Source organism: Haliaeetus albicilla, chromosome 6, assembly GCF_947461875.1.
Source record: "Haliaeetus albicilla chromosome 6, bHalAlb1.1, whole genome shotgun sequence".
Lineage (NCBI taxonomy): Eukaryota > Metazoa > Chordata > Aves > Accipitriformes > Accipitridae > Haliaeetus > Haliaeetus albicilla.
In genome coordinates, this window is record NC_091488.1 from 40272480 (window position 1) to 40284716 (window position 12237).

Here is a 12237-nt window from a genome sequence, read left to right on the forward strand (position 1 = left end):
TCACTTATGAGTGGCTTTAAGAGAGTGCATTTGGAAGAGACTATGTGGTTAGGAGTGGATATAACTTTAGGAATGGTCTTGGGAATGGATGTGGCCTTGAGAGTTGGTTTGGGAGAGACCATGGCCCTGAGGATACATTTGGGGAAGCTTCTGGAGCTTGGAGAGAGAGTGGGCTTGGGAGTGAATCGAGCTTTATGAATGCATTTAGAAGATGGTGTGGTCTTGGGAGGAGTATCAGGAGTGGGCATGATCTTTGGAAAAAATGCAGTCCTTGGTGTGCTCTTGGAGGTAGTCTTTGTACTGACTTTGCCTGAGGGTTTGGGAACTTGTCTTGCCTTTTGTGTGTGTTAGGACTGGTGCTTATGGCTCTGCTGGAAGGCCTTTTTTTGACCTGTCTTTCATCTGATATTTCCATGGCATCTTGTACCCACTGGAGGTCAGTCCTCACATAGATCTTATGCTGTGCTGTAGTAAGGAACCTGCAGAAGAGAAGCAAAGCCCAGCAGCCATTATACTTCTGGTTTCTGACCCGAGATTCACTGTAAATGTTACAATGAGACTTTTAAAATTCGTTTGTCATCACATATTCCATACAAAACCTGACAGCAATACTAACTGTTCATACACTGCAAAAGTATAATTATATGTAGCATGAGTAGATATGAGTATATATAATTATACTTGTGCAATGTAAGAACAGTTGGTGTTAACTGCCTGCAACTGTGAACTGCTCTGGGGAGTTTCATATACAGCAAATAGCTGGTGAACAGCTGGTGAAAGAGTTTACTAAGCTAAAGGATAAAAGTACCTGGCAAAACCCATCATCTATGCTTAAAACCCAGGTATGTTTGTGGAGCAGCACTAAGTACCACTAGTAAGAACATCTCAAAATGTTCTCCAAAGATAGAGCAATGGTTACATAGGATGAAAACTGCTCTGTTTTTCTTCAAGTGTATAAACTGCCATGGTTTTGAGTGCCAACTTCCAATACTGTACAGCACCTATAAATTCTGTATGCACAGCAGCTCCAAAAATGAAGGTTAATATGTCTTAAGGTAGGCATCCAAAAATAGAAGCCACCCCCTCCTCTCCCTGGTGTGCAGTTTTGAAAAGAATGAAGTGTGTCAAAAGGCCAACAGCTCTGTAGTGACTGCTAGTGAAGTGATGGTGATCCCAGTCATTATTCCTCTCTTCCCCATACAAATGTGTTGTGCAGAGAGAATGCACTGAGGATTTACTGTGATGGAGATGACGGTCTAAAAGTCTGGGCAGCTCTTACCAAGAAGCTCGTAGTATCTATGAGCACTTTCTCAATTCATGCTGCAGGAACCAACCTTCTAAGACAAATCAGGAAATGCCCTGAGCACCAACGTCCACATCTATAATTCCATGTATCTCCTTTTTTATCTCCTGTCATTCACTTTTTTTTCACCCACACTTCTTTGCCGCTACTATTCTTGCCTGTCGTTCCTTCTCCATTTCTACTTCTCATGACAGGACCAATACATCTCCTCTCTTTCTACTCCTTTCCAATTCTTTTCTCTCATAAAAGGTATGGCTGCCTGCTGTGCCTTTAACACTGGCTTTTTAGAAAAAAACAAACTCAACTTGCAAGCAACAGCAAATTCCTTGAAAAGTGTCCTTACAATATGGTCTCCACAAAACTTCTTCCAAGATTTTCTCTGAGTGGTAACTGTTTCTTATGGTTGTAGTTTTAAAGACTGAATTCAGACATTCTTGGAACTTTTAGTCACTACAAGTAGTGACAATAAGGAGGAGTCAACCAGTTTGAGTTTAAAAAGTGACATTTACTCCAGCTATTTTTCTGCAATTGGATGATTTTTCATTAAAGAAGTTAAATCTTAGCCCATAAAACATATGCTTTAGAGTAAGTTTTTTATAATCATATTACTAATTTTATCCATTAAGTAATTACTACTATACTTCTTTGAAGAATAATAAAATTCTAGAAATTGAGATCTGCAATATTTTGCTGATTTAGTTGCTTGACTCGATTGGTATCATTACAGCAGGCCCTTCTGAGCAGACAAGGTCTCCCTCATGAGAGATGCTCATGCTAGAAGGCCTTAAATCAAACGTGTACCAGCCAGCACCTCATGAAAAGCACCCCAAGGATAGTACCAGGCCTATAGGAATTGGCAAATCATAGCATGGCAATTCCTATTCAAGGTTTGTTTATAGGCAGGGTTAGGATGACCCTGGAGGTAGGCTGGAGCCCTAACAGAGCCACTTTCCTCTCACACCAGACAGGGAGGCTCTAGGCAATTATCACGAGTTTTTTTGTGGGTCAGTGTTGTCCCACTGGGGAATACCAGGGTAACTCTCTAATGGTCTCAGACCAGCAGGCATGTTGGAGCTGGCACCACGGTGGACATTAGGCAGCAGGTGGTAGGAAACAAGCAGGTATTTTCCCCACTGAGAAGCCTACAGGAGCCTCGTCTTGCACACGTATTCGTATGTGTGCACAAACACATGAATGCACGTGGATGAATGCACGTGGATGCATGCACCCTTGCTGTCACTCTCTCCAATGCTAATCTTTCAGGGAGACTCCTAGTCCTAGTGCTTACTCTTACACCAAACACTTCTTCACCTAACGGTCTTGAAGAAACTGTAACCCCAGTGTGGAACTAAAAGGTTCAGAAACCCAGAGGGAATGAAAAAGTTATCAGATTTGTTTCAGGTGTTACGATTTCTAAATAGCTTTTGAGGTATTGTTTTTTCTTCAGTGTTTAAGGGCTTAATGAAAGAAATACTCAATATGATATGTAATAATCAGCCCAAATCAAGTGACAGCCACTGCACAAAAATGAACAATTAAGTCATTAGTAGAGCAGGACATGAGCTTGTATTTTTGGACTCCTTTTCTTGTGTCTTGTGACAGGACCAGCCTCTTTCTTTGCATGACAAACATGTAATAATTTGATCTAGACTCTTTTATTCTAAGCCACAGCCAGACAGGAAGGAAAAATAAACCTGCTGCAGGAAAGGGCCTATTGTGTAACCCCGTTTTTTGTGGTCTATTTAAAGGAATAGAGTAGGGGCAATAAGCAGGCTTTGAACCTGCACATGCTCTGGAAATGCCTCAACTGAGCCTCACAAAGTTAGAAGGTTCATTTAAATTGCCATCTCGTACTTGTTTTTGGGATAGTTATTTACTGTTTCATACGACAGGCTTCTCAAACTCCCTGGAGATCAGGTGCTGGGAAGTGTGTTCATGGTTTGCTCTGGTCATTTTCTAGATGGGGTCTTTTATGGGCTGATGTATCCTTTTTCTAATGATGGTGAAATTATTAGCAGAAGGGGGTTTTTTGCAGTACTTCCTTTCCTGTTGGGAATGTAGAAACACACAGGCAGATTGTGCAAATATGGAAACACCATTTTTTGTCAGTCTGAACCTGCTGGTTCAGTTGTTCTAATGTTTTCTAGTCTAGAGGGTGAGAAGGATCAGGTGAAATAGTTTTTTTTTTTTTTTTCTCTGCTTTGGCATTAGCTCTTTGTTGCATAATTTCCCCTCTCTCTGCTGCCTTTAACTGTCAGGTGAAATGGGGGGAAGGTGAACCATGATATGACACCAGAATATTTTTTAAATCTTCTGGGCAGCCTCTGTAGGAGTTGTCCTGGCAGGTCTGTTCCCTTCTCAGATCTCCTAACCAAAATACAAGTTGTGGGTGGATAGCATGGCGTGGGAAGTGGCAGACAGAAATAGCTCTCAGTGTTAGTAAGTGCATAGGCATTGTGGTAGGCAGTAAGGGGAGTCAGAAGGGTGCCCTTAGAACGGGTCCGGTATTTCTGCAGGAAGGGCCTTAGATGTACCTAGAGAGCAGATGGGCTCACTGGGGCATGCAGCAGCGGTAGTGCCAATCTTAAAGCACGCTATATAGAGTTTTATCGTGCTGTCTGAATCAAATGCCCAGCTAATATTCATATTCTGAATTACACTGACAACCACTTGCAGTGTAGTAATTTCAGATGTTTTCAATTTGTTGGTTCCTAAAAATTTGCTAGTGGAGGAGTATAGCTTGGGGCTTTCAGGTTTATGGCACATCTTTTAAGCTTCTGTTCCCTAGCGCACATGCCACAGAGCAGAGATGATAAATCAAGGGAGCAAGTGAGCTGCTAGAAGACTGTGACTTATTAAGGACATAATGGCAGCTACCTCATACCACTTTTTCCTGAACTAACTCCCTGTCACTCCTTTCCTATTTGTTACCTCCCTATCTTTCCCTTCACCTTTTCCTGTATTGGCTTGCTATAAAACTTGAATTGGCGTCTTCTGTAGCAAAGACCAATAATTTTGGTTGAGTAATCAATTAATTTTCAATTTAAAATACAAGGTTTAGCTTTTCAAAATCCATGCGGTACATTGTTCCACAGGGATAAGAGAAGAAAATATCTGTATTTATTGAATTAACATGCCTTACTTGTCATGTCATGTACCAATATTTGGCAAAATAGTATCATTGATGCATTAATATTTGTACACAGGTACCCAGTCCTCCTCCCTTTTCTTCTTCCTGTGTAGGGTCTTCAGCAATCTGTTAAAATAGGTGATCGGCTGATGAAAACCTCCAGTGTAAAGCAAAGCACAAATGATAGTCAGAAGGCATGTAGAAAACCAATCAAGGAATATCCCAGCTCATCACTGGGGGTTAGGGATTGAATGTTGCAGTAATAGTTTCCAGGAAAGCTGATTGTCATTGTAAACCCTTAACTTTCTAGTTCCTTAATTATAAATAAGCAGTGAAAAGAATACAGCTACAGCTATGTAAAGTCATTGCCCAGGAAATATACTTTTTTAATGCAAAAAGCCAGCATGCCCAAAGGGGTGGGTAGTTGTCCTGTCTGCCTCTGTTGAAGTCAGTGAAGCTGTGAATACACAGGTTGAGGGTTTGTCCGCTGTGCTGTCTGCTGTCTTTCCCGTGTGCTAAAGATCTGAACACAGTGCATCTCTTCAGTCCCTTTGGAAACTGTGCGAGTGGTGTGCGACAGAAGAGAAATGGTTGACTTTTTTCAAATATTGCTGCTCCCTGGTCTGCCATGTGTATTTGGAGGGTCCTTTCTGGGAAAGTGGTGCACAGATCTTACAAAAGGAGTCAAAGGAAATTAATGTTCATCTTACAGGCTGCAATCTAGCAGAGGATAAGCAGGAAGGGAAGCAATCACTGTGAGCCCTCTGCTCCCTGCCTCACGTGGAGACAAAATGGTGGGCAGCCAGGTGCAGGGAGGACATCAGTGCAACACAGCCCCAGATCTTCAAATTTACCTTGGAGCCTAACTTCTTGTTTTTCTAAGCGAGATGTTTCCTAAGGATGTTGGAGAGACCGAGACGCTGGTTCTTACTTGCCTCCAACATAACAGCAGCGCTCTAGTTTTTCATTTTGCACTTTCCTTTTGTGTGTATGTGTGAGAAAAGGAGGTTTAATCATATTTTCCATTCTTTCTAAAGCATTTTGAGAGCCTCAGGGAAAAGTGCTAGGTAGGAGCCATGCCATTACAGATAAGCTTCCACATTATACACAGCTAGAGATGACAAAAATAGCACACAACTGGGACCACAGCAAGGACTGGGGTAAGGAATGGTCAGGGAAAGATAGGGAAGTCCCTGGGGTTTAATGGCTGAGTAGGAAGAGATGTTGAGAGCACTGACCACCCGCAGTAATTAACTCCCAAGAAATACACAAGGATCATTACAGATCTTGCAAGGTATAACAAAACAAGATGTAATTATTAAGTAGGATGATTCACTCTTAAAAATCATTAGTAATCATGCTATGAACTGTAATGATGAGCAGATATTAAGTATTAATTGCTATGTGATGGTTAATTAACATATCCTCAGGTTGTGATAGTCCTAATTAAAAAAAATTATATTCACTTCAGCAAGATTAATTCCAGGATAAGGTACTACTGAGTATGAGCAAAGGCATTAAAATTCTGCTTGCCAAAAGCACGTTAGTACTGGTCCTGGATGAATTCAATCAGTGGAAGCTGATGGTATTCATCTGAGAGAGCTTACCATAAAAATGCTTTTATAGGTGATCTGGTTTTGTAGCCTGCTGATAGTCTGATGATGCTGAAGGGAACAGAAGTGTTTCTGTTGTCTGTAACATGAGGGACTGGGGCCTTGAGGTTGGTGATTCAAAATGAATGAGCACTAGTTTATATATTGCCGTACTCCAGAAACATCTTATCTCAACATTTATTTCTACTTGTAAAGCTCTTCTTACAAAGTTTGTAGGAACAACTATTTTTTTTCTAGTGTAGTTGATAGTGAGAACTTCAGTAAGGAAGCATCACCCCGTATAATGGAGGCTCAGTAGCCTGCCTTGGCTCTGCTCTGTAGTGTGACTCATACAGTCATACTTCTCCCTGCCTGAGCAGCAGCATTGCTTTAAAACCTGTCCTGGATAGTGAAAACTAAATGCATTTCACTACACAGGACTGAGCTATGACAAAACGTGAGCCACAAGACACAACTTCTGTCTGCAAACTTGACCAGAGCAGGACACTGTGAAGACTGGCTTTGAGTAATGTGATATTATCTCTATAGTGTAGTTTGGAAGTGCTGTAGTTTCATGTGTATCACTAAGAGGTTATTTTTGATGAAAAGCTCATAGTTTAGCAGCAGTGCAAGCTACCTGCACGCGGTGGTATGAGAGGAAGTTTATTCCTGGAAGCCCTTTGCCTATACCTCTCCTCCACCCCCTGAGCTCCTCAAACGCCAGTTTTTTTCTCTTGCTGCCCAGAGCTCTTCTGTGTCTGCTTTTGATAACATGACAATCATCCTAGCGTTGTATGAAGTCTGACTTTTAAGTACCCAAACTTTTGAATAGGTATTGTCTGAAATATGGGCTTTACAGCTGAAATATGGTGTAAAAAGCTCAGGATCAGATTGCTTTTGAACAGTCCGAGTCATGAGTTGGCAGTAGTGTCAGCTCTAGCTAGCTTGCCCAAAATTTCTCAGATTTGTGCTGTCATCTTGGTACCTGTTTCAACAATCTCCATCTGCATTACTTGCAAGCAGACAAACGTACCATTTGATTCCAGGTTTATAGTAACTTTATTAAAATTCAAAACATTCAATTATTAAAATTTATCAACTTTAAAAACGTAAGACATTTACATATACATAGTTCTCTAGGGCAGGGAGTTCCCGTGAGTTTGTGAAATGCAGATTCCAGACATGGTTTGTTCTCACTTATTTAGAGAAAAGCAAAGGAAAAAGTAAAACAATTGTTTTGGGTTTGTCTCACATGAGGGTGAAATGGAAGCAACTTCACAAAAATCAGTGGGTAGGATAAGTCTTCCTCAGTACAAGGCTGAATAGAGTTACACTGAATTACTCCAGGTCATCCCTTGGAGAGAGTATCTTTACATCATCATGGACTGAGCTAATAGTGCACTGCAGTATATAAAAATAGAAAGCCCAAGGATCATCTTCTGAATATTGCACTGATCAGGTGATAGTCTGAAGCATGTGATTAGTTTACTTATATGTTATATATATGTGAGTAACCATTAAATTATATAGCACCTTCTCAAACCCAGCACTCAATGCAGAACATTCTGACCTCCATCAGGATGGAGGTCTATACTCATCCAGCTCTGTGGAAGCTCTTCTTCTTCCCTACTAGTATGTGAAACTATCTGCTATTTACCCTTAAATGCCATACTGGTCAGGACAGCAAGGATGAGAAGATATCTACATTCAGTTGTATGTAAATATTAGCAAGTATTTCAGAAAATAAACAGTGTAACAGAGTCCAGCTATAAAATGAAGAAGTCAGCAGACATTCAACTAGCGATGAACAGATTCTGGTGAGTTTGTGTTTGTTCAGAGATTTTATTGCCAATTGATAAATAGGAATTAAAACCAGATACTAAGGCTTTCTTCTCTGTTATGTGCAGCAGTGATGATGATTCCATTTAGTTGCCCTTAGATGCTTGCCTAGGGCAGAATTATCTGCCTTTGGTGATACGTTTTTGGTCTATCTTCTTCATAGCAGCCTGCACCCATTTGTGCTTGGGGCTTACGCAGATCTTGATACCTCTTGTGGTGATAAACCTATAGGAAGAAACAAACAAACCAGGCAGCCATTAAATTCCAGTCTCCAAACCCAGTTTTACTGTTCTTGGTTTTTATGCAGAACATGAGGAACAATGTGGTAAAATCGTATCACATGCCAGAGTTTGTAGTTGTTAGCTGGAATAATAGCAGTTAGCAACATTAGTTCCCTATTTATGGCATATGTATGTAACATACGTGGTCATGTGCATGTATACTGCTATTTAAAAAAAGGAGCATACCTGATATTCTGCGATTTTATATGAAATCATGATGCACACTTACCTCCCAGAAGCGGATCCCAGATTTGATAAATATGCATGCTCATGAGATCAAAAGACCAAACACAGCTCCTAGCAGGAGGCAGAGTTACCCCAAACTCTTCCCTGTGATCTTTCCCCTGGGCTTGACTCAGTGCCTCTGACAGTGTTTGGCTTCTGACTGCTCCACCCTGACCCTTCGCTGAGATTTTTTCCCCACTTTCTGGGCACAAAAGATCTGGCTGTTCAGTGAAATTTCTGCCAGCGTTTGTGAGCAGCATACATCTCCCAGCTCTCTGAGGCTCACCCCTATTCCCTCATTCCCTCAGCTGCCAGGTGACTGCTTCATGGATGAATTGGAAGGGTGACCTGAGCTAGCCAGATTTCCTGAGTTGGGCCATGAAATGTTCTCTGATGCTCCTTCCCTTTTGATGGTGGCATGTTTGGATAGACAAGTCTGAAGGTGAACTGTGCACTGAATACTTACATGATGGCTTCTACTGGAACTTGTTGCTTTTCATAGCTGACAAGCTTTCGGATGTTCAGTTGCTCTGTAGACAGGTTTACGCAACTGATTTTTTGCATGGACTGACTTGCAATGCCCCCTAGAAGGGGAAAGATAGATAAATGAGAAAGACAGTCAATACTATATATGTATTTAGCCATAATTACTTAATTATGAATTCCAGAAGATTCTCAGTTGTGGTTAGAACATGAGTGTCTCATGATGTACAGCCACAGTACCAGTTATACAAGAGAGCTTAAGGTATTTTTTGTGATATATTCTACAATCTCTAAAGTGTTATTGCTATTTCAGTTAAGATACTAATCTTCACCCGTTCTCCCGAACAATTGTATAATCATTCTGTCCCTAGGGAGTCACTGCTTCCATAGCAGAAAAGGTATTTGGCATCATTCATAATCGGGTCTGTATCATCTGCAAATAAGTGTCCATATGGAGTAGCGCTTAGAACCGGTGTCTTTACTGGGTAGATTTCCAAATGCCATCTGAATGTAGATCAGTAATTCCCCCTACTTTCCAAGCGAAGGAAAGGAAAGCAAGGCTACTTGTCTCACGCTGGACATCCAAAACTAGCATTAAAAAAAATTGTTGAAAGAAAGGGAGATATATCTGCAAAAAGACTAAGTACTTGTACGCTCTTGCTGTAAGTCTGGTTTCATAGGCAATGGATTGCTACTTAATCCTCTCCTTCCTCCAACATTTTTATACATTTCAGGGAAATGCACTGGTGATTAATAAAGAGGATTGCAGTATCAGTGTAAAATTCTCTAGGCAGTTGTTACCTTACATGTCAATAACTAAAAACGGGAGCTCTTTTAAGTGAGATGGAGTATATGTATACATTACTGGAAGCCTCCGCTTGCTAGTTTCTGGTTTTCTCCCATCCATCAAAGGCAGGTTTGGGAAGGCATGAGGGGAACAAACAGAACACTGCTGTATTCTGAGGGTTTTTTTAAAGAATTTATAGAGAAACTGGCTTGAGAAAAGTCCAACAGCTGTTCAGGTACAACTTGCTAAATATAAAACCTGCTTCACGTAATCTCATTATCTGTGAGCTTTTCTTTGTTTGAAATAATTGGAATAGCTGAGGCAAAGACACATCAGCCTTTGGAGAAGCTGTAGCATAGCCAGCGCATGGGTACTGGCAGAGTTACTAATTCTTGAGATTTTGTTTGCCTGAAGGAATATTTCTTCTGATCTTGCTTTAGTCATGAGTAACGTGATGTATTTTTTGATGATTCATTACAAATATGTATCTTACTGCCTCACTCAGACTGGTTTTCAAAATGTGACATTGAAGAGCTCAAAGGTAGTTAAGCAATCCTTACTAGTCCTGGAAATATTCTGTCTACTGCTAAACTATCTCCAGGGAATGCATGCAGGGAATACCAGCAGAGCTCCTCTAAGCCTGGGAATGAAACCAAACTGCTCTGCATCTGTAACTACCCTTTTTTCCTGGTGGTTTTTTTTTTTTCTTTATCATTCTTCTTTTGAATCCTTTTTCTATCCCTTGCACAGCACCTCAGTGTGCTTTTTCAGACTTGGTGATATTTATGGCAAATTATAGAACCTGGAGAATGACATTACAAACTGGCAGTCTGTGGTATGAAGCCACATGTTGCCGAGATGAACAGCAGTAGCGTTAATCAACATATGAGAATGTAGTATGATCTAGCTCTAGGGGCACAAGGTCAATATACTCAGTGTGTAGCTACATAATCTTTGCAGGTCTCAGTTTCGTTTTGGTGTGGTTTTGTGAAGATGCCTTTTCTGTGTGTTTCTCTTTGCATATTTTTGTGGGTTTGCATATGGCTTGCATATGAGTGTTTTCTGTGATTATGTGCTTGTTTGCGTGAATCTGATTGTGTATAGAGATGACATGTGCTTATGTGTGTATGTTCATGGCTGCACATGATACGCATAGCCTAATCCAAAAGTTACAGACCTAAACATCACTGTAGACAAACTTATTTAAAGCATGGCTAATAATCATGGCTCATCTCAGTGCTCATAAATGGTCTCAAACAAGAGGTTAAATTGTATGAAATCAAGAAGAGAGAGAAGACATTGTATAAATCCATTGCTGCTCCTTGCAGTTTTTGTTCATAGTATGCCTGTCTGTACCAAAATATTTGGCTAGAAACAAGCAAATAGGCAATATTTGATACAGAACTGGAAGAACTTTTTAAAATAGGGACATTAAAGGGATTGAGGATATATAGTTAAAGATGAATAAAAAATAATATAATAAAAATACACAAAAAAGTAGTATATCTGGAAAAAGAAAAAAGTACATCTTATTGAAGAAATATTATTCATTAAATGTTATTAACCTATAGAACTCATTGCTATATGGCATCAGTGATATTAAAAGACATTGTGTCTTCAAGATTTCATGATTTTAAGAGAGAGAATAATGCACAGAAACCTTTAAGTGCTCTAAGGCCCAGAATCTCTCCTTGCATTAAGGCAGAAGCCAACCAGGACATCAAATGAAATCTCCCATAAAGCTGCCTTTCTTGTAGTTCTGATCTGGATTTCTTGCAAGTTTTATCTTATGAATCAGCTCTGGCTGAGAATGAATCCTGCTCATCAGACCTCTGGTGCAATCTGGAGCAATTTCTGTCTTCCTCTTGGGTTGTAAACTTACCTTTCACTGTGTGCGCAGAGAAGACACCAAGCCAGAAGATGACGAGGATAGCTGCAACGTGGAGTTTCATTGTTGGTGGCTTCTTTGTCAAGGCAGAGAAGAACGTGGCTGTTGTCAGCCCTCTTTCACAGAGTTTATATATTGTCATTCAGTGGTCAGTTCTTGTGTTCACTTTGGGGGCGTCATGGGGGGGCTGACTATAAGTGGAAAAAATTGAGTGGCAGTACTTTTTCTGGTGACAGAGAACCACCTCCTTTCCCCCACCCGTCCTTCGCTAGCCCCCCTGCGAAGGCTTTTCCTGCTCAAACCCTGCTGTGGTTGCACTTGCTTCTGTGTTACGAGTAGGGTTTACTTCAAGCTGCAAAAAGTGAGAGCTCTTGTTCTGTAGTGGAAACCTTTAATGAATGTTCCTGTCCTTTCACACCTCGATTTAGAGAGCTGTAGCTAAGCTGTACCACAGACACACAGAGTAACATTCAGAGTTACCTCTTTGACCAATGGACCACTTAAAGGGGAACTGTGAGCTAAAGGATGATGGAAACAGGAACGCCTTGGCTTTTTCCATAGTGTCTGTAGATGGTCACTTTAATGCATAGGTTTGGAGGAGGATCACTCCTGTTTCCTATGTGCGGTGGAGCTTGTCAAAACTCTTCTGTTTTCTATGTGATTTGATATGGCCAAAGCTGCTATCACTACGTGCTGGGAGAAGGAAGAG

General features: G+C 40.7%; 1 protein-coding gene across 1 annotated transcript; it reads right to left on the bottom strand.

Annotated features, from left to right (window-relative positions):
* Positions 1-7060: 7060 nt before the first annotated feature.
* Positions 7061-11877, bottom strand: LOC104313892 (lymphotactin). Its single transcript, XM_009913083.2, has 3 exons — positions 11523-11877; positions 8837-8954; positions 7061-8089 (listed from the first exon to the last, which is right to left on the bottom strand). Exons 1-3 carry the CDS (start codon positions 11668-11670, stop codon positions 7984-7986), a joined length of 372 nt encoding a protein of 123 aa, XP_009911385.2. The 5' UTR covers positions 11671-11877; the 3' UTR covers positions 7061-7983.
* Positions 11878-12237: the final 360 nt, after the last annotated feature.